Genomic DNA, 26,812 nt, shown 5'->3' with positions numbered 1-26,812 from the left:
CAATTATTTCAAACAGAGCTGTCCCATAACGTCGGTATGTGAAATATAACTTGTTACATGTCAAGCAGAGCGCAATATACACAGGTTGTTACCAGGATGGATCGGGGAGGGTGGGAAGCTCTAAGTGTTCATTCTACTTCTGCTGTATATCCTTTCTGCAGGGAATGAAGCGGCTTGGCAGTAGAGCCCGTGGGAGGGAGGACACTGCAGAACTGAGGGAGGAGGGCAGAGGAGCCAAGATGGCCAACCGATAATATGTAGTTGCATGAAGCTCTGGTGAACCACAAAAGTTTGGAAATCCATTAAAATTATGTCTCAGACAGTACATGGACACGCGGGTATCAAACACTTCATGCTCATGGGGGTAACAATAGTATCATGGAATGTTAAGGGATCCACAGCCCCATTAAAAGGTAAAGGATACGGTCCTATATATTCAAACACCGAGCTAAGATAGTGATGCTTCAGGAAACGCATCTACAATGGCAAGAACATGAGAAAAAGCATTCAAAGTGGGGTGGCATAATGTGATATGCTAGCTTTAGCTTTTCTGCGCGCGGAGTCTTATTATGGGTGAATGCAGGAGCCCCCCTAAGAGAGGATAACGAACTTAAAGAGTCAGATGGGTGATTTATTGGAGCGGTAGGAGAGACTGTCAGTACACCCACAGTAGTGTTAAGTACATATGCTACCAATATAGATACACCAGACTTTTTATTAGAGTTATGAACTTGCTGGTGTGTTATGCACATTATAATATAGTGTGGATGGATGACTGAAATTGTATACTGGACACATGGATTGGATAGCTCCTGAACGGTGGTTAGACCATTGGTTTGGGCCTCAAAGGCATTACTGACGGCAATAGACACACCAAGGGGCATATTTATACTCTGTCTGCGCCGATTTTTGACGCACATTCAGCACAAACCTTGCCCCATATTTATACAATGATGCCTGACCCCGCGAACGTCAAAATCCCTCCGTGTGCGTCATTTTCTGGATGTGGGAAACCGCCTTGCGTTAATTACATGCAAGGTAGGCGTTCCCGCACCAAAAAATGACTTTAAGGCCTGTCCGCCTTATTTATACTCCTGTGTCACTTTGACGCACAGGAGGGTTGGCCTTAAAAAACTGCGCACAGCCTGATGTGCACCGTTTTTTAACGCCTTGGCGAGGGCAGGCATTAAGGGGACTGTGGGCTCACATCCATGGTCTCTGACCATGGAAGCAGTCCAGAGGTGCCCATTCCTGCCCCCAGGGACACCCCCTGCCACCCTCTCCCACCCCTGGAGGACACCCATGGATGGGGGACCCATCCCAGGTAAGTAGAGGTAAGTTGAGGTAAGTATACTTTTTTATTTTTTTTAAAGTGGCATGGGAGGCCTACCTTTGGCCTCCCTACATGCCGCCACTATGCCCAATGACCATGCCCATGGGACAGAAGTCCCCTGGGCATGGCCACTGGGCAAGGGGGCATGACTCCTGTCTTTGCTAAGACAGAAGTCATTTCAATGGGGTTTGTGCGTAAAAAAATGGCTCAAGTCCGGTTAGAGCCAAGATTTTTTACTCTAACTGGACTTGCACCATTTTTTGACATACAACCCCCATTTTTCCCTACACCGGTGCTGCCTTGTTAGAGTCATTTTTTTTTTTACTCTGACCAGCCTGCAGCGCCGGCTAACGTCAATCCTTAAATAAGGCGCCCACCTGGTATGTAGGAATGGCCTTAGCCGTCAGTAAATATTTTGACGCAAACCAGCGCCGGCGCCTGAATCTATTAGAGCTGTGAAGGGTGACAGATGGTAGTGCACAGGTGTATTCTTTTTACTCACACCCTCATGGTACATTCTCAAGGATTCATTTCCTGTTTATACACCCAGAGCAGGTGACAGACATTGGGGAGGTCCATTATCTAGACTGCACATTCTCGGACCATGCTCCACTGGCAGCAGAACTGAGGGACCACATATACATAATGCCATTACCGCAATGTCGGTTCCAGCACCAGGCATTGGGGGTACCACACATACAGGGAAATCATTAGAGATGCAATTATGGAGTACTTTGCTCTGAATACGGGGTCGGTGGCATCTGCTGAGATACTGTGGGAGGCCTTTAAAGTAACAATAAGGGGGAAATGCATGGCTACCAAGTCCTTGACACGCACAGTGGCGCAACGGGATCGCCAAATAGACAACATAGACAGGCAGGCCTCACATACAACCAAAATATGGGAAGAACGACACAGGCTACAAAGCGAACTGGAGGAGGCCCGAGACATACTGGGGAAACATGACTTTAAGACATATACGTAAACCCAACATGAACAGGGGGACACACCGGGCAGACTCCTTGCATGGTTAGTCAATAGGGAGAAAGGAGGGAACGCAGTAGTAACAATAAAGGACTCTAATGGAGTGGACCCTATGGAGCAGGAGAATATTCTGCACTGCTTTGCAGAGTTCTGCTCTGGATTTTACGTACAACAGGACAATAGGGACATGGCAGGAATGACAAAAATTATCGATGAAGAACACCTGCCCCGGGTAGGGAATGCAGATGTATTGAATGCCTTAATAGATGAGACAAATGAATACTGGAAAAATGCCCAGTAACAATGTTTTGTCCACAGAGTTCTACCGAGAATATGTGGATCTCCTATGAGCCCCATTTCTGGCCATGTATAAGGAGGCATTCGAAATGAGTGTTGTCGGAATCACACAGGGAGGCATGCATAGTGGTTCTTCCAAAGAAGAGGAGGGACCACACTTACTGTGAATCATGTCTACCGTTATCGTTGATGAATAAAAACGCTAGGATTCTGGGTAAGATCCTGGCTCACCACTTGGATAAAGTTACTGGGGACATTGTGCATCCGGACCAAGCAGGTTTTGTGGGAGATTTTACTACTACCAACATTAGGAAAGCATTTCTAATAATGGAACAGATTGGGAATGAGGGGGAGCCCTACGTTCTAGTCAGTCTAGATGCACATAAAGCTTTTGACACAGTGGACTGGCTGTTTATGGACCAAGTGTTACAACAATACAAATTAGGGACGGATTATTTGAAGAGGGTCCATCTTTTATATACCAGCAACAAAGCAAGAGTTAAAGTGGGAAGTTGGGTGTCTGATTGTTGGCGGGTGGAGCGGCGTACTTGATGGGGTGCCCTCTCTCCCCGCTTATATTTTGCTTTGGTTATTGAACCACTGGTGTGGCTAATCAGAGCTAGGCATGCAGTAGATGAGTTGAGAACAGGAGACAAAAAAAAAATCAGATCTTTGTCTGTGGATCATATATTGCTGACCATTCCAAACCCTGGAGGAGGGCTGCAAGCTTCAAGTTTTCGAATGTATTACAGGGTTTCCCAACTGCAGCATGGAGTACAGTGGTTTTTGGAGGAGGACAACCAACCCGGTTACCTAGCTTTTGGCTAGACTAGTTGCACCGCCTGAACTATTGGCGTTGCCCCTCACTTATAAGAAAGCACACGTGCATAGCCACTACAGATTAGGATGACGCTGGATGTGTGAGGACAAGCCTCACAGAGAGTGGGAGAGTAATGTATCTATTTACAACAATTAATACCATGGTGCACAGGGATTAGTCTGATGCTGCCCCTCTTTCTGCGTCGCATGGAGGGTGGTGCTGCCCTGCAGACACGAGGTGATCTATATGGAGATGGCCGCCTAATGGGTTTTGCAACTATCTACTCTACATGGGCTCTGACGGAGGGGTGTTTTCTGACCTATGCAGGTCTAGCTGTGGCAATATGTAAAACCTGGGTAGGGTTTCCTCAGGAATTGGATACACACATTAAATCAGTCCTTACCAGGCAGGGGAGGAGAGGGCAAATTGATTTAATCGTTTTATGTTTTGCTATTGCCACAAACTGCCCCACTCATAGATGCATTGAAACTGCAATGGGAACATGACCTGGAGGAAGGTATACGTGAAAGTGAATGGCTGACAATACTAAGTAACTGCAGAAAGGTGACACGTAATGCAAAATTCAAACTGATCCATTACAAATGTGTTCACAGAGACCATGTTGCACCGAGTTGGCTTTATTGGGTGGACCAGACAAAGCCTGAATCCGGACCCAAATGCAAGATATCGCTTGGTACATATATAAACATGTGGTGGTTATGCCCAGGGATAAGGAAGGGGATACTGGGAGAAAGTGGTGAAGGTACTTGAGGAATTAACTGACCTCACGCTGAGACCAACAATCCAGCTATGCTTACTGGGCCTGTTGCAGCGGAGTAAACACACTGAACATGCAGAAAAAGTTTCAAACTTGGTTTAGCGGTGGTAAAGAAATGTATTGCTGTACGATGGATAACTGCTCGTCTGCTAACACGTAAAGAGTGGCTATACGAACTTGGGAAGTGGATGCGTGCAGAACGTGGAGTGAGACATAGATGAGTATCCACTGAAGCAGGACAGAAAGGTAGGATGACCTGGGACACTGCCGAGATCCAATTACAGCTGGAGGTGGGGTCTGAAATAGAGATGCAAACTGATGGGACTGCAGAAGGTTGATCATCGGTAGTATTTCTGACAATGCATTGTGATGTATACGCATCTTGATGGCACAAAGGTGATTGTACTGTCGCTAAATAAAAAAAAACTAAGGCACGAAACTCTATGACTAGGAGGCGTTTGGGGTGTTTTTAATTGTTTTGATTGTATGGTTGGAAAAAAATATATGAAAAAAGAACTAAGGGAGGAGGGGTACCGATGGATGCAGGGACTCGTACCACCCAGCGACGGGCGCAGATAATACTCATGCTGGACTGCAGTCAGTCCCGCTCCCATATCAGAGATCAGCTAAACATTCACCTAAATCAGTCGTTGTTGTACCAAGCATTAAGGATAACTAAACTTTACAGGTGGTTCCCCATGAGGTCAGGTCCAGGGCTCCTGTTCTGCTCTCAGATGTTGATGTCTCTCTGCCCCTCCCCTCCTACTATTTTCATTTGGCACTTCTGTTTCACTTTCAACTGCAGCATGCCAGTGCAGTGGAGATGCAGACCAGAGGATAGAGTGTCACCTCAGTCACACCAAAGACAGAAGAGTGGCTGGTTACAGCGGCGCAGCTAATGGCAACCTGATCTGTGATTGAAGGACTCCAACTCTGCATAGCCTTGAGTTACAGTTACAGGCTTAAAGTGCGGCTACTGGCCAAATTTTTAATGGGGTAGGCGGCAAACTCCACTGCGCAGTGGCCCATGAAGTTTTTGCCAAACTAGGGGGCATATTTATACCCCGCGAACGTCAAAATTCAGCAGTGTGAGTCATTTTCTGGATGCTTGAAACCGCCTTCCGTTAATGACATGCAAGGTAGGCGTTCCCGTCCAAAAAATGACTTTAAGGCATGTGCGCCTTATTTATACTCTGGCGTCATTTTGATGCACAGGAGGGAGCAGGCCTTAAAAAATGGCGCCCAGCCTGATTTGCACCGGTTTTTAACGCCTGGGAGAGGGCAGGCGTTAAGGGACCTGTGGGCTCATTTCCATGGTCTTTGACCATGGAAGCAGTCTACAGGTGCCCTTCCCTGCACCCAGGGACACCCCCTGCCACCCTCGCCCACCCCTGGAGGACACCCATGGATGGGGGGACCCATCCCAGGTAAGTACAGGTAAGTAGAGGTAAGTATTTTTTTTTTAAGTGGCGTAGAGGGGCATAACGTGGGCCCCCCTACATGCCACTGTGCCCAATGACCATGCCCAGGGGACAGAAGTCTATCCTAAGACAGGAGTCATTCCAATGGGTGTTGTGCGTCAAAACATGACGCAAGTCCGGTTAGAGCCATGATTTTTTACTCTTACCTGAATTGCACCATTTTTTGACGCACAACCCCCATTCTTCCCTACACCTGCGTTGCCCGGTTAGAGTATATTTTTTTACTCTAACCAGGCCGCAGCGCCAGCTAACGTCAATCCATAAATAAGGCACCCGCCTGGTGCATTGGAATGGCATTAGCCGGCGGTACATTTTTTGACGCAAACCAGTGTTCGCGCTGGTTTGCGTCAAAAAGTATAAATATGGGTCTATGCGCTCCAAACGGAGTAGGCAAAACTCCGCAAGCTCCAGAGGAGCACAGTTCACTGCCCATATTATTGGAATCACTGCTCTACACGTTTGTGCCAACCAGAACACCATATATACGAGGCTCATTTCTTGACCTTTTGCTTGTAATGTAGCAGTTTCAGCAAGTGCTGGACAAGGTGGCTTGAATGGTGAGAGCTTTTCCTGCATTGAACACATAACCGTTTGTCTCTGTGAACTGTGCACAATTCATGTCAGATTCCAGACACAGAACAAGGTATTACTGATATTTTATAAAGTTCTGGATGATATCTGGGCAACTCATTTCCTGAAAATGTAACTATTCAGTCATCTAGCTCATGCTTCCTGGAGTCCTTAATATAACATTTCAAGCCAAGGTTGGTCATTAAACCCTGGAAGTGGCAGGAGGTGGCAGGGGAGCTGCCCAAGGGATTTGAAACTTGCTTTCCCTTGTTATAAACTATGTAGAAAGTTTATAATATTGCCTTAACCTATGTAACACACCAACATCCTCACTTCCCTATAGTCTTTGTTCATTAGGGTATTCTGTTTTTCTCTCTCTTTTTAATTGTATAGTTCCTTGATGCTTTCAGAATTACTAAAGCAAAAACAACAAGTGATGGACGGAATGCTGAACATTGTCAAGCATTCACCCCCAGTACAGTGATCTGGGCCTAAATCCATCGTTTTTTTGCTGCCCATGCCATTCCAGTTTGGACCCAGCCATATGCAAATCAGTCTTGACCCTGTTCCCCATGGGAACAGTCCAGCCCGAACTGCTAGGCCAGGTCTTCCCTGGACTGGAAACAAGCATCCTGGGACCGGTTTCAGGGTTTCACCCCTCATCAGCCAGGCTAGCTTGAATCCAGTGGCATGGGAAGCACGGGACCCATGTCTGGGCATACCCTTCCCACTTAGGGCGAAAAAGCAAAAACAACAAGTGATGGACGGAATGCTGAACATTGTCAAGCATTCACCCCCAGTACAGTGATCTGGGCCTAAATCCATCGTTTTTTTGCTGCCCATGCCATTCCAGTTTGGACCCAGCCATATGCAAATCAGTCTTGACCCTGTTCCCCATGGGAACAGTCCAGCCCGAACTGTTAGGCCAGGTCTTCCCTGGACTGGAAACAAGCATCCTTGGACCGGTTTCGGGGTTTCACCCCTCATCAGCCAGGCTAGCTTGAATCCAGTGGCATGGGAAGCACGGGACCCACGTCTGGGCATACCCTTCCCACTTAGGGCGAAAAAGCAAAAACAACAAGTGATGGACGGAATGCTGACCATTGTCAAGCATTCACCCCCAGTACAGTGATCTGGGCCTAAATCCATTGTTTCTTTGCTGCCCATGCCATTCCAGTTTGGACCCAGCCATATGCAAATCAGTCTTGACCCTGTTCCCCATGGGAACAGTCCAGTCCGAACTGCTAGGCCAGGTCTTCCCTGGACTGGAAACAAGCATCCTGGGACCGGTTTCGGGGTTTCACCCCTCATCAGCCAGGCTAGCTTGAATCCAGTGGCATGGGAAGCACGGGACCCATGTCTGGGCATACCCTTCCCACTTAGGGCGAAAAAGCAAAAACAACAAGTGATGGACGGAATGCTGAACATTGTCAAGCATTCACCCCCAGTACAGTGATCTGGGCCTAAATCCATCGTTTTTTTGCTGCCCATGCCATTCCAGTTTGGACCCAGCCATATGCAAATCAGTCTTGACCCTGTTCCCCATGGGAACAGTCGAGCCCGAACTGCTAGGCCAGGTCTTCCCTGGACTGGAAACAAGCATCCTGGGACCGGTTTCGGGGTTTCACCCCTCATCAGCCAGGCTAGCTTGAATCCAGTGGCATGGGAAGCACGGGACCCACGTCTGGGCATACCCTTCCCACTTAGGGCGAAAAAGCAAAAACAACCCTTCCCACTTAGGGCGAAAAAGCAAAAACAACAAGTGATGGACGGAATGCTGAACATTGTCAAGCATTCACCCACAGTACAGTGATCTGGGCCTAAATCCATCGTTTTTTTGCTGCCCATGCCATTCCAGTTTGGACCCAGCCATATGCAAATCAGTCTTGACCCTGTTCCCCATGGGAACAGTCCAGCCCGAACTGCTAGGCCAGGTCTTCCCTGGACTGGAAACAAGCATCCTGGGACCGGTTTCGGGGTTTCACCCCACATCAGCCAGGCTAGCTTGAATCCAGTGGCATGGGAAGCACGGGACCCACGTCTGGGCATACCCTTCCCACTTAGGGCGAGAAAGCAAAAACAACAAGTGATGGAATTGCTAAAGCATAAGTGACGTTAATGGTCAGTATAAAGGTTTTCTATCCCAATCATGATCATGACTCTGGATAAATGGCAGTCAAAAATGTATACATGGAAAGTATAAATTGTCAAGTGTTCTATAACTGCTGGTGAATGTGCCCCTTCATGTTTTTTTTCAAATATCATGCATCTGGCAATGATGAACACTCATATACATATCTGATACTGAAGTGGGTACTTACAATATAGTTCTGGAGTGCTCGGCATCCAAAATGACAATTTGTTCACAGTGCTGGGTTTCGAATCATATGGTAGAAAATGACAAGAAGGCTGGAGTTGCCTTAGGAAGTTGCTGTTGGGAAAATGAAGGGCATGATGGACACGATTTCTGGCTAATGTCATTAATTTTATTTATGAGTTGGTCTCAATAATAATCCTATCTCTTGTCATGCTTCTGCTCTAGTCCAGAAGAGGGACCTTTGTGGCCTCAGCAGGTGTCATGGAGTGGTGAGACCTGGAGGGTTATACGAAATACAGAACACAAAATGAGTCTGAGGTTTCCTGCCTATTTTCCTATGCCTTTCCAAACTAATCTGCTGCTTAAAATTAGCCTCAATGGCATTAGCTAAGTTCAGCATCAGCGCAAGGAGTAATAACCATCCATCACAGCTCTCTTCTGTATCACGAGGTTCACAGCAGAAAGAAACCTCAAGCACAGTGCTCAAAAAGAGTGGCTCATCTACATGCAGACCAGAGACAGCGTATACATTAATTTGAAGAAAAAAACTGGCGATATTACCAAGGTGAAAGGAATTCCCTGGAGTGATCTTTCAATGTTAAGACCACTACATTAAGAATGCTTCAGTGGCATGGGGCCACCTGAATAGACTGTAGCTCCTGTATGCTTTGCTTAAAATAATTAGTGGTGGGCGTAACTCACGTAACTTCGAATAGCATAGTTCCACAAAGTTACTGAAAACATACACAAAATTATGCAAACTACCTCTCACTTAAAAAGCAACCTGAACAGTTAGTTTGGGTAAAAATTGAACTTGAAAACGTAATTTCGAGCTGATTTCCGGTTGCTCATGTTCTAAACCAACGGTACTCAAAGTACGGCCCGCGGGCCGCCAGCGGCCCCACGGACCTAGCTTGGCGGCCCGCGAGACGCACACCAAACGCCACATCATAATGGCAGCAGTATGTACACATAGAAGAGGGCCGCGGGAGCATGCTCCCGCGGCCCTCCTCTATGTTTACATACGGCGGCCATTGTTTATGGCGTTGCCCTGACGATCCTGGAAGCCAAAGCCCCATAAAAGTCAGCGCTTGCAGCTAACTTTTATGGGGCTTTGGTCGTCTGCTTCCTGTCACCGGCTCCACGTCTGCTGCCCGCCTGCCTGCCTGCTGTTCCACATTTGTGGCATCTCTTTACAGTGCTTTGAGTCAGGTAAGGCTCTTTGGTTATTTATTTATTTGTTTTAAATGTAGTGTGTGTTACTGGGGTAGGCGTGAGAGCAGATTGCGCTGTGTGTGTGCGCTGTGTGTGTGTGTTACTGGGGTAGGGGTGAGAGCAGATGGCGCTGTGTGTGTGCGCGCTGTGTGTGTTACTGGGGTAGGGGTGAGAGCAGATGGCGCTGTGTGTGTGCGCGCTGTGTGTGTTACTGGGGTAGGGGTGAGAGCAGATGGCGCTGTGTGTGTGCGCTGTGTGTGTGTGTTACTGGGGTGGGGTGAGAGCAGATGGCGCTGTGTGCAGATGGCGCAGTGTGTGTTACTGGGGTAGGGGTGAGAGCAGATGGCACTGTGTGTGTTACTGGGGTAGGGGTGAGAGCAGATGGCGCTGTGTGTGTTACTGGGGTAGGGGTGGGAGCAGATGGCGCTGTGTGCAGATGGCGCAGTGTGTGTTACTGGGGTAGGGGTGAGAGCAGATGGCGCTGTGTGCAGATGGCGCAGTGTGTGTTACTGGGGTAGGGGTGAGAGCAGATGGCGCTGTGTGCAGATGGCGCTGTGTGTGTTACTGGGGTAGGGGTGAGAGCAGATGGCGCTGTGTGCAGATGGCGCTGTGTGTGTTACTGGGGTAGGGGTGAGAGCAGATGGCGCTGTGTGCAGATGGCGCTGTGTGTGTTACTGGGGTAGGGGTGGGAGCAGATGGCGCTGTGTGCAGATGGCGCAGTGTGTGTTACTGGGGTAGGGGTGAGAGCAGATGGCGCTGTGTGCGTTACTGGGGTAGGGGTGGGAGCAGATGGCGCTGTGTGCAGATGGCGCAGTGTGTGTTACTGGGGTAGGGGTGAGAGCAGATGGCGCTGTGTGTGTTACTGGGGTAGGGGTGGGAGCAGATGGCGCTGTGTGTGTTACTGGGGTAGGGGTGGGAGCAGATGGCGCTGTGTGCAGATGGCGCAGTGTGTGTTACTGGGGTAGGGGTGAGAGCAGATGGCGCTGTGTGCAGATGGCGCTGTGTGTGTTACTGGGGTAGGGGTGAGAGCAGATGGCGCTGTGTGTGTTACTGGGGTAGGGGTGAGAGCAGATGGCGCTGTGTGTGTGCGCGCTGTGTGTTACTGGGGTAGGGGTGAGAGCAGATGGCGCTGTATGTGTGCGCGCTGTGTGTGTTACTGGGGTAGGGGTGAGAGCAGATGGCGCTGTATGTGTGCGCGCTGTGTGTGTTACTGGGGAAGGGGCATTGTTTTGAAAAAGGGGGTGGGGTGGTTGTTCCCCCTCTAAGCCCCGCCCCCTCTAAGCCCCGCCCCCTGCTGTCACTTCAGTGCGGCCCTCGGCCGCAAACCATACTGCAATTTTGGCCCCCGAGAAAAAGTTTGTGGGTACCCATGTTCTAAACACTGCTCCGTGGATTTGGAATTGCAGTTTGAGTTAAAAATTACCATCCGGCCTGCTCCGGTATAGAAATCTACCTGAAATGTTTGTTGACCACAACATGTTTGTTGACTGCCACTGGTGTTCAAAACACGTTGAAAACACCGCTGTTCGAAAGTGTACTTCTGTGTAATAAAATTACCCGAATGGTCCACTCAGGTAAAAACAGTCTGTCTGAAATGCCACTCGCATTCAAAATCTACTGAACGGTACATCTCTGATAAAAATTTCTCCTCGAAATTATGCATGTGGAGGAATAAGAAATGAGGAATTAAGATAGTAGGAGAGGAGGGGCATAATCTCTGTAAATGTTGGTATGCAAAACTACGCCAATTATTCCGGCATAATTAATATTATGCCCACACCTAAAAATAATAAGTCCTTCACTTCCAGTGCAGTCACTAGCATGGCAGCCGTGTTCTGACATGCAATCATAGTGCTAGTCTGCAAATGGAAGGGGAGTACTATTTCTATCTGTTATACTATAAAGCAATTATGCATTCGTAAGCTGCCTACCTGGTTTCATTTATGGATACAAGGCAATTGGTGAAATAACATTTTCTTATTGCAATGATTTTTACAGAGGAAAAGGAAGCACTTCAAATACTAAGGTGCATATTTATGAAAAAGTGACGCATCGGTCCCGTTGCGCCACTTCTCTTGCATTGCCCTTCTCGGCCTAAGGACGCCTTGGTTGCACCGTAGTTATAATACGACGCACCATGGCGGTCGTTACCTCAACAGCATCAGAATTTTTGATGGTGTTCTGGTGCTTTGCTGCACTAGGGTAAAACATGTTGACGCCAGTACAGCAAAGCACAGAGAGGGACCCATTGATTTTAATGGGTGCATCATTTTAATGCCTACCTTGAGCAGGTGTTAAAAATGATGGAAAAATGGTGCTGTTAAATCTAGTAAATTTTACTGTGCCGTTTTTCGGGCCTCCCTGGGTTGGAACCCCCCTCTTGCATACATTATGCCTGGCGCAGCATAATGTGGCACAAGGGGTTGCAAAGTGGTGCAATGCATGCATTGCACCACTTTGTAAATATGGCACAGTGGAAAGGCCACCTTAGCACCACCTTAGCATCTAAAAAAGGACTCTATGGCAGTGCTAAGGCGGCGCAAGGGGCTTGTAAATATGCCTACCAGCTCCTAATTTTTGAGTTTAGTATTTTTTCAGTCCTAGCCTAGTAGGATCATCAAATGAGATTTGTTGAAAGTTACTTCTGGCCACACTATCATTGTGTTGTTACTTTTATTTGTAGAGCACTACAAGCATGAAAGACACGTTCATTTAAAAAAAAAAATATTTTGTTTTTCTACTTAGGAAGATGGCTTTTATGTTTACATTACTACACATTGCATACAGTACGTCTTGCTTATCTCTCAAACATAGCTATCTCATTTTGCTGAGTCTTTTTTTCACAGAAGATGTAATATGTTGGTACAACTCTATAGTATACTTTAATTGTGAGTGTTTTGTTACTGTGTTTTCATGTCTCCTATCAGTTTGGCACTACCAAGTCTTTGTAAAGATTGTATGCTTTCCTTCCAGCCTTTTAGTTCTATTCCTTTCTGTAGCATATTCCTTCACAGGACTATGATTGAACGAGGTTGATAGGTCTTTGCACCCAGCATAGGATTGTGGAGGCATCAAACTTTACAACAATCAATTTAGAATGAGAGTATGACCAATGTGCCCACACACGGAAAACTACACTCTGAAATAAAATCTAAGGGTATTTATTACAAATTAAAGCTCAAGGTAACATAGATAATTATCAAAACAAGACTGTAAAGATACAGATTCATAACAGGTTGTCCAAACTTCCTAAGGAAGTTCAAACACACATCAAAAAGGCTAAACACTTGACGAATGCCTCACACAAAAGCACTAAAAAAAATCTGAAAAGGAGGAAACAATTGCTGTCTAATTTTGTTAATCCTTTACCTGTTAAATCCTACAATTTAATAACCTGGGCAAGGGGTAACCCTACAAATTAGCAAAATCATTTCATTGTTGTGCTGGGTCAAGCACATGTGGGCAAAAAGGCAAAAGTACAAAAATGGACAAAACATTTTGAGGAAAAAAGGGAAGGTGTAGGCATTTCAGAAGGAAGCTCGATCAAGAGTCTTCTTCTCTGGGTTTGGGGGAGGAATCTCTAAGTCTCAGCAAAGCATCTAAAAGGGACAAGGGTAGAGAGGACTATACCTTTCCGAGTCCAAGGGATTCAGCAAGAAAGATAGGATGGAACAGGACTGCTGTAGAGGGGTCTGGAAAGAGACTGCCACTGATCCAAGTGGGGAATGATATATTAAAGTTCATTGAGCAAGATAATTCGTCCATCATCACTCAATATGATGCAAAAGGTGCAATTGTCCAATGGAAATCATTCATGCGACATGGACTGCAACATCACGGAACGTTCCCATCACCAATATGTACAAAACATTCCATCTCCATTCATTCGTGTGGTTTGAAACAAATGTATACATAATTCATTCCACAATTCCAGAATGTACTGTGGTCAAGGTAGCACTCACAGGCTTACTATGTTTAAAACAATAGAACATCCATTACCAAGCTAACATTCTCATGAGAAGGATGTCTGAAGAAAAGTTCATGTTAGCAAGAATGACTAAACATTTTGTGCACGATCAGGAAACAGGGCCTTGAAGGCCTCACTTTCACTATGCAAAGTGAATTAAAACAGTACATTCATTCATACTAATAAAGCACATTTAGCATTCAAAGTTATGAATCCAACATTAATAAACTTTGTCTGTGTTCATGTTACAGCAGATTTCAGATGAAATGACTGTCAATACATTTCAGTAAATGTGGTGCAGGACTACAGTCTTCAAATTTTGTATGTTATATTTTAAAATTTTGTTTTCAGAAAATTATCGTTTTGATGCAAACTTAATTAACATGATAAACTGTAACATAGAAACAAATTAATTTGTTAAACCTAAAGTTTATGGCTAGACCACATGCCTTTTGATAACCTATTCTACAGTGAATGCACATTAATATGGCTTCAGGGCACCATTATACAACTAAGCTATTAATACTTTGATTAACAAAATGCATAGATTGTCACATATAGATGATCACTGTGACATCAGGACAGTACTAACATTTCTGCAACATCATCTTCGTTTTTAAGTATTTCAACAATGTAACTTATATACCTGTCACTCTTTAACTCAGGAGAAAATCTCTTCCTGTGCCTTTGAGTCTAATGGTCCACGTGAAAACCCCCCTTTAGGAGCCTGAGGGCTGACCTCAGCAGGATCAGAGAGACAGGGTAAGAAGTAATACTTTGGAGATTTGTGTGGGGAGAGCTGGAGGCAAAGTGGTTAGGGGCACCCCCTTTTGTCTCTTTTCTACTTAATTGCTTTGATTTCAATTATCTTCATTGTCCGCAGTAGTATGTAGAGTAACGTCAAGTAGTAAAGTATCCCTGGCCTGTGTTTTCTCTGTTTTAATTATTAAACTTCCTTTTTCTCGGTGTAAAGCTTCTGCTGCACATTTTGCTCACTGTATTACCTCAGCCCTCCATTTACCTACTTGGTTGCTTGTGTTACTTTCTATTCCTTCTACTTCATTACCAACCAACGCCTGGCTATGAACCAAGAACCAAATAGTGCTCCTAATTATTTTGAGATCGAGGAATTAAGCCTAGCAGGCAGTGTTCTACTTTGAGGAGATTCATCCTCCTCATTACTTCTTCCATCGTTAGTTCAGCCCAGTAATTAGTAATCTCTGCACAGTTCCATAGCATATGTAGGATACTTGTGCCGTCTACTAAATATCTGGGCCATTAATTTGTTGAAAAATTGTATATCTTTTGGAACGTATTCTGGTGAAATACACCTTATACTGCAGCAGCTTCAACCTGCCATTTCTGGGCACTCAGTATCAGATAGTATTAGTACCCAGTCAGTGTCTTTAAGGTTTCTATATATACCCTGGGAGCACTGGTCTCTAAGGAAAGTCAAGCCCAGTTTAGTGTCTAATAGGAGTGCTTTATATATTGTAGTTATCGATCGACTGCCACTTCCTGGTACAGAAAATCGTACTTAACCATTTTCATGCAGGCCTCAAAACTTAGTTCATATTGTGTCTTCCCATGTGTTTAACTTGTGTGCCCACTCAGCCATTAGAGACTCATTCTCGGGATTGTAGGCACATAGATAATTGACATTCCCGCTGTCAAACACACCTTATCAAATGGCACACGTCTACTTTGCACAGACCTGGGCATGCGCCTGTCATCCTCCTAAATTCTAACATACTTTCCAACTATCCCTTTGGTAGCCCAATCAGTTCTACCCTCCTGTCTGGTACATTCACGAGTTGTGTACCATTTTTAAAGCCACTGTAGTTGAGTTGTTAGTAGTGCTATCTTACACCTACCCTCTTTCTATATAAAATCAGTGAGCATCCTGTTGCATTCCTTAAATGCCTGAGCTGTTAGTCAGGTTGACAAATTCACAAAAATACAATAGTCTAGGAAGCATTACTATTTTTGTTAGAGTGATGGAACCCATCATTAATAGTAGAAGGCAAGCCCAGAACTTTAGGTTTTGTTAGTGCTGAAATGTGCTTTAGTTAAATGGTTATCAACCACCTCAGGCATTGTTCCATATATTTGCACCCATGGATACCTAAAGGTTGTATTTTATTTGAACAGGGAGCATTGCCATATGTTCTCCAAGATCATCAAAGAACACCTGGAATATGCATGTTTTTCCCAAGTTCACTCATGCCTGAGGCATTTTTATGTTCCACAAATTCCAACACTAAGGGTTCAACACACTTGACATATGTAGGGTATATCAAGACATTGTCAGAATGTAGCAGTATGGCATGTAGCATCCTTTGTTTCTCTCTACCCAGCATTGTCCACATGTTACATATTATGCATTCAAACGGTTCAGGACCTATTGCAAATATCAGGATCCCTGTCTTCCCCATTCTATAGGGCTCTAAGATTTTCTGTCCAATATGCACTTTAGCTAAAGCAACAACATCCTTCAAATAATTATTTTTCCAAATTTGTCGGGAAAGTGGGGCTAGTTCGGCCTATCTAAAGGTAAAGATGAGTGGTTCTGACCTGAGAATGTCTTCCTCGTATACTCTTAGTTAAGCATCTCTGTCATCTGTACTGAGGAGCAGTACATCCTGTATATGTATAAGTTATGTATGGTTGAGAAGTATGAGGAGTTTCTAGTTTGTGGGTTACACATACACCACACATGTCATGTTTGCAGTGATTCTAACAGGGCTCTGGCTGCCCTTACTGTCTGCACTGTAGGCAGCTGGGGATGGGCTCAATCTGGTAATATCTTCAATGGCGTTGAAGTCACACTCTGTTATTGTGGTTTTATGCGCTCATGATGCTAACCCTTCTATTAATTTCTGAAAGAATCCCATTTGGTCTGTGTTAGGGACATATAGGCTAAGTAACATCACTACAGCAGTCTAGTTCACCATGTATAAGCAGATAGCTTTCTTCTCCATCTATGTCAATGTGTAGTGCCTCAAATGAAGTTCTCTGCTTGACCAATATTAACGCCCCTCTACCATATTTTTGGAGCAGGTTGTAGCATAACGTTGGCCTTCCCATCCTTTAGTCAGTTTTCGGTGTGACTGTCATGTTGGAAGCCTATCTGCGCATTCCCTCTTTTAACATATGTATGTCCTGTTTTATTTTACTGGATTATTCATACACTTATGTTCCATGCAAGGGTTGTACACTCAGTCCCGCATCAATAGTTAATGATGTAAGTTAGAATTACTTGCCTGCCCCATCCCATGTCCACCCATCAAAATGAACCATAGGACCCACCAGCTTCGACCTACCCTTAATTGTAGATAGCATAAGTTTGGCTCGGGTTAGTAACAACAATTAACTTCCACCACCTCAACTCCTGACACAGAGCCTTCTGGCAATGGCCTATTGCCCATCAGAACAAACAACTCCAGTCTTGTGGTATTTCTTCCAGGTTTCAATGAGCTACTCAGGAGGGAAACTAGCCAAGTCCCTAAAGAATGTCACCTCCCACGCCTCCCCAACACTGTCACACCAAATTGTAGGGATCCCTAGAATTTGAAAATAATTCTTGAGAAATAATGTATTTAATCTCTCCTATTGGTCAGTTATTGGGTTTATGCCTCGTGCCCTGTGTTAGCATCTTATTACCTTATCAGAGAAATATTCACAGACCTTGTAAATCATTTGTTTGTCTTGGGGAGATGTCATGTAGTTTGACCTCTGCTTGTGTCACTTGTTCCAATGGGTCTCATCCAGATGCTTCAGATGTTGTCTTCTGTTTTGCAAGTTGGTTTCCACACATCTTTGTTTATGACTGCTGCAATAGCTGCCTCTCTGTCAGCCCGTATGTGCTCCATCATGGATTTGTCCACTCTCTCCCCCACAGGCTTTTGTTCTGTTTTCCTCCTCCTCCTTCCAATGTGGTGTTCTTACACATGCTCATCCACCTCAGGTGGTGTATTCTGTCCCATCTAGTCCCACACTTTTTTGGGTCAGCAAACAGCCCAGGAGCTACCCTCTTAGATTGCCTGAAGTGTAGCTGGAAGAGCAGCATATACTATATTCTTTTGTTTTTCTGTTTGCTCTTGACTTCTAAGAAGGAGGAGCTTTGCTGCTAGACCACCACTGTGTAGTCAGGGAAAATTTCATTGTAGCATTTACAAATGTGTTTCCCTGTAATTTGGGCATCTTTTAGTATCATGTCCCTCCTGCTGTCAATGTGGTGGTTTTGTTATATTTAAACAGGCACCCTATGGGCTCTTTCAAACGCATAACATTTGGAGACCTTCTGGGGTGCCACCTCATTTGCCCTCTATGATACCAAAAATTTCACCATGTTCATGTCCTCCATTCGCCCTCGGGGAGGCCCACAATTCTGATTTTTGCCTTTTACCCCAATTCCAACCTGTATTGCAGGAATCTTTTTCATTGTGTGAATTCCTGTACATAAACTTTCATGTTCTAGGTGCTTGGTAGAAGCTATGTGATAGCATGCTCAGCCATTTCACCCTCTTTCAAAGTTTGTTCTGATCTTCTCTATTGAGGCTTACATCCACCTCTATAGTGTCTTTTTTCACCTCTAGTACTTCTCTTGAGGCTTTGATAGCTGGTAATATTCTGTCTAGCTTCTCGATTTGGGCTTCTTGCTATTCCTTTTGTCTTGACAGAAGCCTGCCACATTTCTTGGATTTTGAGCATGAGAGCCCTGTGGCAAGCTTTGGTCCTTGTTAAACTTCATTCTCCCCATGTTTTAGGTTTAAGACCATTTCCTTTTTTTCACTGGATTCTGCTTTGAGTTTCACTGTACTCCTCTTTGCTTTCCTTTACTAGTTCTATCCACCTCTGGGTTTGATTTCCAGATGTTGCAATATTATCATCTGGCATTCACCAAATGCTCAATTTTGCCCCCCAATTCCTCCTATGCCTGCTCCTTGAGAGGCTGACTGCCTCAGTGGGTGCATTCTGCTCACCCAGTTGGTTACAAGTGTTGCAGGAAGTTTTTAACATCTTGTAAGAAACAAGAGAGCTCAGAAGGGAGATCCTCTACTCCTCAACTAAAGTCTCATATCAGGCCTCTGCCTCCTAATACTTACCTTAAAGGGCCGAAGTAATGATAACAAGGGAAATAGTGGAGATGCGGTAATTCCAAAAAAGGCACTAACGCAGTTTTGCACCAAAAAGTTTTGCACCAGCTTGCACCATTTTTTAGCACCAGCTGGGCACCATATTTATGAAATGGTGCAAGCTGGTGCAAAGGGTAGGCTAGCGTAAAAAAATGCGTAAAAAAATGACGTTAGGCAGGTTAGAGTCAAAATAAATGACTCTAACCAGATTAGCATAATTTTTTGACGCTAAGGGGCATATCTATACTCTGTTTGCACTGAATTAGCGTCATTTTAATTCAGTGCAAAACTAACTCCATATTTATACTTTGGTGCTAGACCCGTCTAGTGCCAAATTTATGGGGTTAAAGTCATTTTTTGGAAGTGGAAACCTACCTTGCTTTAATGAGATGCAAGGTAGGCGTTCCTGTGCAAAAAATGACTCTATGGCCTTAACGCCATTTTTTAACTCCCATGCAAAAATTGTGCAAAGGAGGGAGGAGGGGTAAAAAATGGTGCAATGCTTGCTTTGCCCCATTTTTTAGAGCCTGGGTCAAGGCAGGCGTTAGGGGACCTGTGGCCCTATTTCCACAGTGGAACACCATGGAATAAGCCCACAGGTGCCCTCCCCAGAACCCAGGGGGAAATATCGTTGTTAAGGCATTCGTGGTAAAATCATTAGTAGTAAGGACGAGGTCGGTGTTCCGACCTCGTTGTTAAGGTTAGTAGTTGTTTTTAATTTGGTGTTCCGTCATATAATCCCAGGGGACCCTTGTCCTCTGTGCTGGCTATTGGGGTGGTGGGCATGACTCTTGCCTTTTCTAAGGCAGGAGTCATGAGGCATGTTAGGTTTAGCACCATAAAATGATGCTAATCTGGTTAGAGTCATTTTTTTTTTTACTCTAACCTGCCTAAAGTTATTTTTTGATGCTAATCCCCCTTCTTCTATACCGCCTACCCCACACGACTAAAGTCATTTTTTTTTACTCTAGCCTACCCTTTGCACCGACTTGCACCATTCCATAAATATGGTGCCCAGCTGGTGCACAGAAATGGTGCAAGCCGGTGCTAAACTTTTTGGTGCAAAACTGAGGCCCATATTTATACTTTTAGACGCAAGCCAGCGCCAGCGCTGGTTTGTGTAAAAAGATTTACCGCCTGCTAACGCCATTCCTACGCGCCATGCGCACGCCTAATTTAAGGATTGACGTTAGCCAGCCCTGCGGGCTGGTCAAAGTAAAAAAAAAAGACTCAAACCAGGCAGCGCCAGCGTAGGGGAAAATGGGGGTTGTGCGTCAAAAAATGGTGCAAGTCAGGTTTGAGTAAAAAATCATGGCTCAAACCTGACTTGCGCCATTTTTTGACGCACAACCCCCATTGAAATAACTCCTGTCTTAGCAAAGACAGGAGTCATGCCCCCTTGCCCAATGGCCATGCCCAGGGGACTTCTGTCCCCTGGGCATGGCCATTGGTCACAGTGGCATGTAGGGGGGCCCAAATTAGGCCCCCCTATGCCACTTTAAAAAAAAAAATTACTTACCTCAACTTACCTGTACTTACCTGTGATGGGTCCCCCCATCCATGGGAGTCCTCCAGGGGTGGGCGAGGGTGGATGGGGTGTCCTTGGGGGCAGGGAAGGGCACCTCTGGACTGCTTCCATGGTCTGAGACCATGGAAGTGAACCCACAGGTCCCTTAACGCCTGCCCTCACCCAGGCGTTAAAAACCGGCGCACATCAGGCTGTGCGCCGTTTTTTAAGTCCCGCCCCCTCCTGTGCGTCAAAATGACACGGGAGTATAAATAAGGCACAAAGGCCTTAAAGTCATTTTTGGGACGGGAACGCCTACCTTGCATGTCATTAACGCAAAGCGGTTTCCCGCATCCAAAAAGTGATGCACACTGACATTTTTTGAAGTCCGCGGGGTTGGGCGTCATAGTTTAAATATGGGGCAAGGTTTGCGTAGAATGTCTGTCCAAATTTTTTACACACATTAGGCGCAAACAGAGTATAAATATGCCCCAGAGTTAGTGCAGTTTTGCACCAAAAAGTATAAATAAGGGGCAATGTTTTGTAAGTTTGCGCCACTTTTGCATCGAAAAATGAAGTTAATGCGGCGCAAAAAAAGTATAAATCAGGGCCTTGGTGCTAGACGGGTCTAGCACCAAAGTATTAATATGGAGATAGTTTTGCACCGAATTAGAGTAAAAAAAATTACGCTAATTCGGTGCAAACACGGTATAAATATGCCCAAGAGTATAAATATGCCCCTAAATATGGCGTTAAGGCCATAGTCATTTTTTGCATGGGAACGCCTACCTTGCATCTAATTAAGGCAAGTACCAAAGTATAAATATGGAGTTAGTTTTGCAACGAATTAGAGTAAAAAAAATTACGCTAATTTGGTGCAAACAGAGTATAAATATGCCCCTGATTACCTCCGTAAGGCCAGATTTTTCTTTAAGTTTTAAATCATTTAAATTTTGTTTGTTCTACATTATAATAGGATTTAGAAATCCCAATAATAATAACACAGTTCAGTATGTTTGTAAACCTATGAGGCTTTCAAAAATCTGACTTACCAGGCATACATGAGGATAAAAGTGCATTTTCTCATTTGTGATGTTCTAACAAGATCGAGAAAAGCCGGATTTGTGACCTCATCATCCGAAACTGTCATCTAGAGATGGGAAATACAACAAGTATTATTAACCAATAGCATGCTTTTTATATGCCACATTGAAAGCTTGGACTTTCATTTACAAGATAGCAAATAACCAAGAAAACAATTTGGATACAAACTTTAGAGGGAATCTTAATACAGTTCACTAGTCAAGAAGTATGAAGAAGCATTATCAGCTTATCTGATTTTACAATAAGCCTAAGAGAGCAAGCTAAAATACAATCATCTGGGGAAAATTCCGAAAAATTGCGAAGATGCAAAATACCAAAATCTTTTATTGCCTCTGATGAAACTCAACAGCTTTGATTCTATCTTCAGATGCATCTGACGGCAAATTCCGGAACAGCATTTCTTCGATTCCACATTAGCTGCTTCTGATAGCGGAATCAAACATAAAGCTGGTCCCCTGACATAAGACACTTTGATAAGTACCTCAGGCTTTGTGAATACAAAATTAAATCTCTAACTCGTTTGATCTGCAAATGTACTCGTCTAACAGATGGAAATCTCTTTTGCATCCCTATGAACATTTGGTGAGCAGCCACGCCATGTCAGAATGCTTTCAAGGTACAGATCACCATCTCATTTGCTGTCTCATAGAATGTAAAAATCTAGCTACTGGTCAACTAGGAAATGCAGGAGGCCTTAATTATGATAGACTTTAATCCTGTAAGAAAATTGATTTTATATTATTAATGTTCTTTTTAGAGAACGTTTTTTTTTTTTGCAATGTTCACTGCATCTATTTTATGTTAAACTTTTATGATGTTAACTGATCTACAATAAAATTATTTGATTTACCAAACAGCCATTCATCCACTGTATATTTCCTCATGCGGGAACCTACAATAATGAAAATGTTTAACAAATTTCAAACCAAAATGTGGAACATTGTGTCCTTTGTGGGTGCAAAAACCCTCACTTAATTCTATTTTGGATTAGGGATTTCAGTTTCCTATTTTCTATTATACGTACTTTTAAACTCAAATGCACTTAATTTAAAATAAACCATATAAAATATTTCAGTTGTAGAATAGCAATTAGGTATGTAAACGTTTAAAATCATTTCAGAATAAAATCACATATTGACAGATAAGACCTAGTGCCAACATGAATGGCATAGACCGGTTTACTCAAGGAAACAGAGGCCAGATGTACTGAGCGTTTTTACATTCGCAAATGGCCCAATTCGCAGAACCGTCAGTTTGCGAACGTAAAAAGACATTTTTGTACGTACAAATCCCAAATTGAGATTCTTCAACCTGTTTCTGAGTCACAGTTTGGGTTTGGGATTCGGTATTAGGCAGGGGCGTGTTTAGAGCGTCCTTTCCTAACACTGAATTGCAGTGGTATGTACAAATGCAGTCTCAAAACATTTGCATTTTACCACCAACTTCAAGTTAGTGGTAACCCATTTGCAAATGTTAAGGTGTCCCCATGGGACACTCTCCCCTTTGAGAATGGTTGCAAAAATACATTTTAAGAGCAGGCAGTGCCCCCATGGACCATGGCCTACTCTTAAAAAATTCAAAGAAAACTTTTCATTTTTCTTTTTGAAATGCATCCCCTTTTCCTTTAAGGAAAATGGGCTGCATTGAGAAAAAAATTATGACTTTATTGAAAAGCAGTCAAAGACATGGTGGTCTGCTGATCCCAGCAGGCCACCATCCCTGTGATTTTTGCGATTCCCAATGGGTCGCAAACTGTAACATGCCTCATTAATATTCAAGAGTTAGGTCTGTTTGGGACTCACTAGGAATTACAAAGTGTAAAACACACTTCTGTACATTGGTGTTTGCTTCTACCCAATAGTGAATTGCAAAATTCACTATTTGGTAATCACAAACCCTTACCTTTGTATATCTGACCTTAGGTTCTCATTTATTTACTGTACAGCTCATTTAGGCACTTATAAAACAATACATAGCATGCACTAATGATTCTAGTTTATGCATACAGTGACGACCTCTACTGTCCTTAGGTGTATGCTGGCATCAACCAATTATTTCTTGACCTGTAGCAAAACACTTATTCCTGCATGTCCTGTGCATCCACGAAGACAAAGGACATCCAAGAAAAGGAGAACAAGTTGTTCCTGGCCAAAGACTTGGAGGTGAACCCTAAATAGTCTCTCTTCCGGTATGCAGGAAAACCACCTAATAGGGAATAAAGCTCCAAGGGGTATAACACAAGACACATAAAGTAGGAACAAAACTTCTGCCTCCTCCAAGAGATCTAATTTCTAGAGTCGGTCAAGCAATAAGCCGTGGTGTTCCCCAATTCCAGCCTCTTCTTTGTTCTACTCAGAGCAAGTCACCATGCAGAAGGCGCTCCACCTAGAGTTAGACTCATTCGCCAACCCCCCTCAAGTGGATGCCTTTCAGCAGGCCATGATGAAACTTTTCATGGCTGCTCTTCTTCCTTCTGAACCCCCACATACAGAGGGCTTTCCAGGATCTCTGTCCCTTGACACCTTAGAGACTGCTTCACTTTGAAGCCAGTGACTCCACGTTTCATCAGACTCTGGCTTCGGAGGAACTTCTCTAGGACTATTTTCTCCACCCTCAATTTAATTCTGAACTCTTTAGGCATAATGCTCTGTGTCAGAGGCACCCCTTCCAGAGGTAGGTTTGTCTCAGATTCATCCACCTTCTTTTAAGTCAGAGGAGTTCCTCTTGATTACAGAAAGAGGGTCCAGACATATTTCGAGGGTCAGCCTCTGGTGAATCCTCTAACCAGGGCCAATAGATTCATTCGACTTGAAGAGTTTTTTTGCCTTTTTGGCTAAGATTAATATACACTAGATATGACAAATGCCGAATTCTATCCTTCACCCTATACCCATGCTGTTTTTTTTAACCTCTTTATCTGCCTGGAGAAATTCACAATGTTGTCCTTAAGTTTGGTTCTTTTTGCTCTCTGTGTACAGAGCTAGATGGCATCCGTGGACCTCAACAAGCCCTACTTTCGCATCCCAGTCCTCTCAGCTCAGCGGTACAATCTCTGCTTTACAATGAGGTTGTAGCACTCTCACATTTTACTCCAACTCAGCACCTGTGCTTCATCAGTGTAATCTTGGTCTGCATGAGGGCCTTTCCCGCTCCTAAGAGAATCAAAAGCATTCTGGACTTGAGTAATCAAGGGGATGTTCTGGTCCTAAAGATGCTCTTAAGTCTGGTTACAGTGGTGGGTGATGAAAGATTGAATCCTGTGTGAGCAAAGCACTTGGACTCTTTTGAGGCTCTCTTTTTGGGTGTTCCAGTTGTGTTTGTTCTTGAGCAAGGGCTGGAGGTCTTTCTCACCCAATTTCTGGTGCCTCTCTGACCAGACTTCCATCTATTGGTCGCCTTTGGTAAACAGTTTTTTGATAGGTTTGTTATGCACATTTACTCCCAGACCTTTACTTCATTAGTGAATGCTTACAGCTGTCCATTTACCTCTTGACTTGAACACATTTCTAGTGGCCATCACCTCAGTGCACAGGGTCAGCAAGTTGGCAGCACTGACGGTCAGATTTCATAGTAGGTTTAACCATGGCAACTTGACCATAAACACTTGTTCTTCTTTTTCATTAAAGTTGGTATCTGCCATCCACAGAGATCAGTCTACGACTCTTGAATCTTTCAGCCCTCCTGCTCATCCTATTAAAGAGGAGGAACTTCAACACAGGCTAGATTTTTAGGACATTACTGATCTGTGTGGACAGGATGAGAACTAATAGGATATTCGATGATAAGCCTTTTGCTGGCTTAGCTGGTGGTAGAAAGGACAAATATGTATTGGAACATTGCTCTAGAGTGAATAGGTTTTACACCATTACAACAGATCACTAGAATGCATTTATAACAACACATTAACTACTACTGCAAGTCAATGTAGCAACTAGGTCAGTTACAGAACATTACATTTATTATACATTTTAGGGTTTCAGTGCTGGGATTGGTTGAGACAGGGGGGCTGCCTATGTGCCCTCTGTATCCCGTGTTCTCAGCTCAAAAGTTGTGCAATAGCTGACTTTACTGTGTAGCAGAGTTTAATCATACATTCCGAAAATGTAATCATACATTCCCACTCCGGGGTGTGCAGCTACCAGTTCATGGTGACAAACTGTAGCGCTATGATTAATCCATAAACTGTTTTCTCGTGAATTTCATGGCTGATGGTTAACCCCTGTGGAAACAGTACTAAGAAGTTTTTAGGTTTCAGGGATTGGGGATAAAAGGCTAGTAAGGGGTTTAGTGTAGGGATAGTAAGGAGTTTTACATTGTAGTGATGGATGGGGGTATAGTGTAGAACAAAATATATATATTTATATTCACTGAAAAAAACATAGGTTAAAGGAATGTTATAGTTAGGTTACATTTTTAGTGACAATGCAATGTTTTGAACTCAGAAACCACTGAACTTCACCAGTTATAGTTATGGCAAGTAACTATAACTTGTGCCCTAAGGTAACTAACTCGTGCCCCCGCAATGCAGTTTTCTCGTGAATAATTTCATTGCAAATGTTGCAGTGATATTATCAATGATGTCATAGAAGATGTTATGAGTGATGTTTTTGTGGGGTAATTACTGCCTGGCGAGGGCATGAGTGATTGTAGTTACCTTAGGGCATAGTTACTTGAGATAACTGCAACTATAACTGGTAAATTATTTTGGTTTTTAGAGTTGAAAACATTACGTTGTTACTGAGTGTTTCACCTAACTATAATGTTACTTTAATCTTTGTTTTTTTCAGTACATTTTTGTTTGTTTTTAACCTAAAGTAATGTTTTATTACCATATGTAAACCCAACCCCCGTGCTGCACACGGCCTTCCATGGCTGTGTTCGGGACGGGTTAGCTGCAGGCCTGACTGTTTCTATATATAAATCCAACCCCCTGCTGCACGAGAACTTCCGCCATGTGTGTTGGGGGGTAGGCTGCAGGTCATATTTAATTCTTTATAAAAAAGCTTATGAGTACTACGGTAATACCTGCAAATTACCATGCTACTTAAAAAAAAAATATGGGGTTCTCCATAAAGTGCTGTAAGAAGATTTAGAAAATATATATATATTTCTGTACCCATTACCATTTAAAGCATGAATATGTCGGAAACAAGAATAAAGCCTACTACTAACCTCTATCTAAGGCCCTAACCCAGAACCCTTAAAGGTGTGCTGAAAACTACATGACTGCCTATTACGTTTTGTAAAGACAGCCATTAGCCAATCAGATACTTCCTTGCCATCAGCATGTACTATGATATT

General features: G+C 43.9%; 1 protein-coding gene across 1 annotated transcript in view; it reads right to left on the bottom strand.

The window, feature by feature from the left end:
• Nucleotides 1-26,812, bottom strand: part of SLC22A3 (solute carrier family 22 member 3) — a 634,522-nt gene that overhangs the window by 166,092 nt on the left and 441,618 nt on the right. The window contains exon 6 of the mRNA XM_069234623.1: nt 21,460-21,557. Within this exon, the coding sequence (XP_069090724.1) occupies nt 21,460-21,557 (98 nt within the window). The remainder of the gene's footprint in view (nt 1-21,459; nt 21,558-26,812) is intronic.

This window comes from Pleurodeles waltl, chromosome 5 (assembly GCF_031143425.1).
Source record: "Pleurodeles waltl isolate 20211129_DDA chromosome 5, aPleWal1.hap1.20221129, whole genome shotgun sequence".
NCBI classification, from domain to species: domain Eukaryota; kingdom Metazoa; phylum Chordata; class Amphibia; order Caudata; family Salamandridae; genus Pleurodeles; species Pleurodeles waltl.
Note: the sequence above shows the minus strand (reverse complement) of the source record. Positions and strands in the feature narration are given on the sequence as shown.